This window comes from Lupinus angustifolius, chromosome LG04 (assembly GCF_001865875.1).
Source record: "Lupinus angustifolius cultivar Tanjil chromosome LG04, LupAngTanjil_v1.0, whole genome shotgun sequence".
In the NCBI taxonomy this organism is placed as follows: Eukaryota; Viridiplantae; Streptophyta; class Magnoliopsida; order Fabales; family Fabaceae; genus Lupinus; species Lupinus angustifolius.
Window position 1 is genome coordinate 6364658 of NC_032012.1, and position 5631 is coordinate 6370288.

Consider the following 5631-nt stretch of genomic DNA (forward strand, 5'->3'; position numbering starts at 1 on the left):
GTATAATAATTATCGTCAGTTAACTAATTAACGTTATTTTGGCGTAATGAAGAGTTCGAGAGGAGATCGGATCAAGTAAGCTCACCTGCAAACAAAGAACCTAGTGATGTCCGAATATGCATGAGGACCTCCAAACTCCCTCACAAGTTTAGAGTTGCCTTGAGTATTAAGAAAGCTTGCACTTAATCAATTGCTTGTTTTTTGGATTAAGTACAACAATATTTCTTATATCGATTTATGTTATGTTTATATAGGCAAATACCATGTTTACTCTTGAATTATAATGTTTGAATGATTATTATGGGAATGATATGTATGTGATAATTGTTAAATTCAAGGTTTAAAAACATGTGATATAAATGAGAAATATTTTCCTTGAGAAAAGTAAAAGTAATTAAAATGATATTCAGACTATTCTCGCTTGAGCAAGACAGTTGTCGCTTGAGCAAGACAACTCTCGTTTGAGCGACAAGTGTATAGAGAAAACGAGTGTTTTAGCTCGGGGCGAGACAACTCTCGCTTGAGCTAAAATAGGCACCAAGAGAACTGATTGTTTTCTCGCTTAAGCCACAAATGTCTCAAAAATGGATGTGCTCTCGCTTGAGTGAGACAGCTTTTGCTTGAGCAAGAGGGCTCCATACAGACATGACTTCTTTTTAAGTCGTCTAAATGCTAACTCTCATATATACGAGAGCCTAATGACATGTTTGTCATCAAGAAATTGTAATGGTAAATAACTATATGAAATTCTTGAAAGTAATAAAAGTAAGGAATTGCTTTGTTAAAGGCGAGGACCGAGAGTGTGATATTATGCCCACGCAGTGAGATCATTTGACCATAAGAGGCTTGGCTAGAGGAGTCGTCTAGGATGATTCAACGATGGTTCGCAGTGGTGCTGAAAAATATTATGTTGTACCCATGCAGCGAGATCGTCTGACCGTAATAAGCTTGGTTTGAGAGTCGTCCAGGATAATTCAACGATGGTTCTTAGTGGTGCCGAAATTATTCTCTTTTTTTATATGTTAAGATTGTGACCCACTAGAAGCATTCCCGATGGGAGATGTGTTAGGATGGGAAGATCACTAGAAAAGATGGATTAAAAGACATAATTTGCTAATTTCGGTTAGGACGCATATCCATGGTAAAAAATGAAGTAGTGGAGAAGAAATGTACAGGAGACGAATGAGCCCGGAGATGTTGAGAGGGACAGCATTGATGGCGGTGATTCGTCAGCAAAGTCTTGAGGGAGAGTCTAGGTGAGACGAGTCCCATGTATTCCTGGATGAGGTATTCTGTAGGATCGAACAGTGCTCACAGCACAAACTAGACGATCTTTGATAACCTCTCGTTACAATCAGGATCGACGAGAGGGATACACAAAAAGTGTTTGATACGACACCATCCTGAAATGTACAGTTCCGTTGGAACAGATTGATCATATATCATTGCGAGGAATAATTTTGGTGCGATCAAATTGGCTTGTTATGGAAACTGCACTCTCGGTTATTTCTGAATAGTTATTGAGAGGATAAATGAGTAAGGATGGTGGACTCATGTATCGTATTGCATACATGATATTCTTCGATATTGATTCTAAATTCTCGAGTTTTATACTTCATTCATCGTTATTATATGCTTGTATGATCACCTGATATATCTGTAGTCATGTGTTGTCTTGGTGTATTATTCCGTGTAATTCCACGACATCGATGACAAGTTTTTTATAGATGTTTTACTCCCTCTCTTTTCTTCTGGTGTATTTGTAGGCATGTTCAGATGGACCCATTAGCACTGATACGAGATTATCGCTTCACTATGTCCTAGGAGGGGACATGGAGTGTTGAGTGTAGGGCTGGAAACGAGTCGAACCAGAGTTCAGCTCGGTTCAGCTCGATAAGGATTGGCTCAGCTCGAAACTCGACTCGAGTTCGATATGAGTTATTTTTTTAGCTCGAATTCGGATTGGTTAAAGTTCGCGAACTGTTCGGTTCATCTGGAATGGTTCATGTGGACAACTCAAATAATTAATTAAAATTTGAAAAATACTTCAAAAGGATATATATATATATATATATATATATATATATATATAAATAATCTTTTTTATAGTTTTTTTAGCTCAAATTCGACTCGGTCAAGGTTCGCGAACTGTTCGGTTCAGTTCGAATGATTCATTTAGACAACTAAAATAATTAATTACAATTTGAAAAATACTTCAAAATGTTATATATATATATAAATAATCTTTTTTATATATATAATAACAAGAAATATAAAAAATAATGTAGGAGTTATAATAAACATAAAAATTAGTTTATATAAATATATATGCATATATATAAATAAATAATTAATTATATATATATAGAGAGCTAGATCATGAACCTAACAAGTCGAACTATATCCAACTCAAGTTCGGCTCTGTTTATTTAACGAGCTCAATTTCTAGCTCATGTTCAACTCATTTGATTCATGAACCAAGTTTATCGAGCTAAATAACGAATCGAGTTTCGAACGAATACCGAGTTGGTTTGGTTCATTGCCAGCCCTAGTTGAGGGTAATCGACATACTTACGCAGGTCCTTGCGACCTGGAGCTGGATTGGGTAAGCAATGGCTCAGTTCTGCATCTTCCACTTTACTACGCAATTCGGGAGGCATCATTCACTTTGCCCGACCGAAGACCTGCAACCGCCTGTCTTTCTGTATCGGCTGAAGCTCGATGCGTACCGAAAGTTGTTAGGATCTTGCCCCAAACAGGATTCTCATCATCAGGATCAGCGCCAAGAGAGACAGACGAGGCCATGCCAAGGGGGTACACCCCGGACCCCTTGATGGATTAGGGAGCGGATGAAGTGGAGGAGGAGGAAGACAACGACGACTGTGTAGAGCTTATGTGCATAGAAGATTCAGTTGAGGTCATTGAGATCTCTTCTAACTCGGAGGTGGAGGAAGACCATAGCGAGGCTTCCAGTGCACCTCCAGTTTATGAGGTTTCTCTTTTGTTTTGTTGTGATAGGAACCTGTGTGAGGTACTTTTTGTAATGCCAATGCCCCGTTTGTAATGCCAATACTCCAACATTATTTTCTTTGTATTTTCAGTTTTTTGTGTGTCGATGATTAGATTTCGTCCTGTAAACAATTATGTATTTATTCAAGAATTTTATGAATGAGAAGTATTCAGAAAAGAATTGTGTTCATTTAATTATCTTCAATGTATTAAGAATTTTATTTCCACAAAGTTTGAAAATGTGACGTCTTCAAAATGGAATAAGGTAAAAGTGAAAATGATTTGTAAGTTATAGGTTAAATAAAAGAAAAATAAGGAAAGAAAATTTACCCATCTTTCTAAGAAAAATTTACCCACTCCCTTAGTCACCATGAAGTGACACTTGCGTTAAAATTGGGGGTTTAGGGGTATAAATTGGTATAATTGGATGATATGAGATTTTAAATAAGAGATATAAAATGAATTGTTGTGTTCTTTTCAGAAAAAGTTTAAAAGTTAAATAAATATTTTCTCACATTTTTTTATTTTAAAACTGAAATAAGAAAACGAAAAAGGGGTGAGACACACTATTACGTATCGCCACTTCAACTAGCGTCACATAAATATTTTTGAAGACTACCCGCAAATTGATAAATAATTTATAAACTATTTTATTTATGTAAATATTTTAAAAAATGCATTATTAAGGTAAATTAGCCAGAAAAATAAGAGTAATATAGGAGGACATTCATCAAAGCATTAGTTCATGTTGTGTAATATTCTGTTAAATATTCAAAAAGACTAAAATGTCAAGAACTTCACTCATACAAGTCACATTTGTTAAGAAATAGATCTACATATCCTACAAAATATTAGTTTTTTAACTAAAAATATAAAAATATATTATTGATAGTACTAAAAAATATAGAAAGACACTCGAAAAAGATATATATAGTATTTTGATGCATTTAATTAGTTATGAATTTATGATTTAATATGTGAGTATGTGACTAGGAAAGCAACATGGAATCGCCATTCCTAGGCTTGGTTTGTATTTGACTATTTGTGGTTGTTGTAGCTGATGAATCTCATTCCATTGCATATGTCTTATAGAATAAACTTTTGGAATCTATCTTATTCGCATATATTTTTTATTATCACTAGCATATCGATAAGGCCCCATTAGATTATTACGATGACTAAAAGATTAAAAGTTTGATTTTAGAAAGTGACATTAATGAGACACAAAGTTATTATGCACCAAAAAACAGATTTTTGGTAGTATAAAAAAAGAAAGCCACGTAAGCACAAGAAGGAATTCGACATAGCGTCCAAGTTCAATGAACCTGAAAAGTCGCCTCGCTTTGCTGTTTCTTTATATTGAAACCATTGATTCTCGTTTTGTTTCAGCAAAAGAAGAAAAACCCAATTCAAAGATCAATCCTTCAATCACTCTCTAATGGCTCTCGCTTTTACTTCCTCTTCTTCAACAGTTTCATCCAGCTCCCTTTTCTCACGTCTTGGTTCTTCCACAGACACCAAAGGTTTGAATGTTTTAGATGTTTCATTGATTTTGGAAATAATTTAATTTAGTTGCGATTTATTGATTTTTGAATTTTTGTGCGTTTCAGCTTCGCAGATTGGTTATTTGCGTAATTTGGATAGATCTCATGGAGTTGTGAATTTAACTCAGAGACGAAGCTTCGTGAGGCCTATCAATGCTGGACTTCAACGCAAGGATTCAATTGTTACTCTTGCAGCAACGATCGTTGCTCCTGGTAATTTTCTTTTGACTGTGATTCACATTGTGTTTTAATTGGTGGTGATTTGAGCGTGTTTGTTGATAATGTTATTGTGTGGTTGGATTTGCAGAGGTTGAGGAGAAAGAGAAAGAAGAAGATTACGCTGAATTAGCGAGAAGCCTTGAAAATGCTTCTCCTCTTGAAATTATGGATAAGGCTCTTGAGAAATTTGGCACCGATATTGCTATTGCCTTCAGGTACTTTCTGCTTCATTTAATTGCTGACTTTTTTTATCAGAAATTGAATTTATGGTAAATTTGATTATTTCCTTGCTTGATATTTGGGTATTTTATTTTTTATTTACTAATTGTTGTTTATTTATTTGTTTACTTACTCATTTATGTGGGTTCCATATCAGTCCCATTTTTACAGTTGAGTTAACTATAGAAAGGATCCATGATGGAAGCATTCATTTTTTTAAATATTGTATGATCTATGATGGCTTCAAAACATTTCCCGATGAATTGTGACAATGTATAATTGGCTGCTGAGTGCTGATAGTATACTCCATTTTTTACATGATTGTTTATTACTATCTCCATTTGGAGTTTTTGTTTTGATATTATTTATAGAACAAATTCTGTGTACAATAAATATTTTTTTTAACAAAATACTATTATTTACTCATTCTTTGAGTAGAAGAAAAAATGATTTAGCTCCATTAATGAAGTACTATTTTTTTTTTATAAATGTGATACAATTGTTTGACAAATTTAGTGATGTTTTCGTCTTCCTTAGTTTACGTGAAACCAGTGTTATTAATACTATATCGGTTAGGGTACGGGTGGTATAGCGGTTCAACCGGTAATTTACTAATTAAACCTGACGATATTATATATAT

The 5631-nt window shown here is 34.3% G+C and overlaps 1 protein-coding gene across 1 annotated transcript in view; it reads left to right on the forward strand.

Moving 5' to 3' along the window:
- LOC109345338 (5'-adenylylsulfate reductase 2, chloroplastic-like) overlaps positions 4382-5631 on the forward strand; it is a 3261-nt gene continuing 2011 nt past the window's right edge. Inside the window, exons 1-3 of the mRNA XM_019584287.1 lie at positions 4382-4532; positions 4620-4766; positions 4861-4987. Of these exons, the coding sequence (XP_019439832.1) occupies positions 4448-4532; positions 4620-4766; positions 4861-4987 (359 nt within the window). The 5' untranslated portion in view covers positions 4382-4447. The remainder of the gene's footprint in view (positions 4533-4619; positions 4767-4860; positions 4988-5631) is intronic.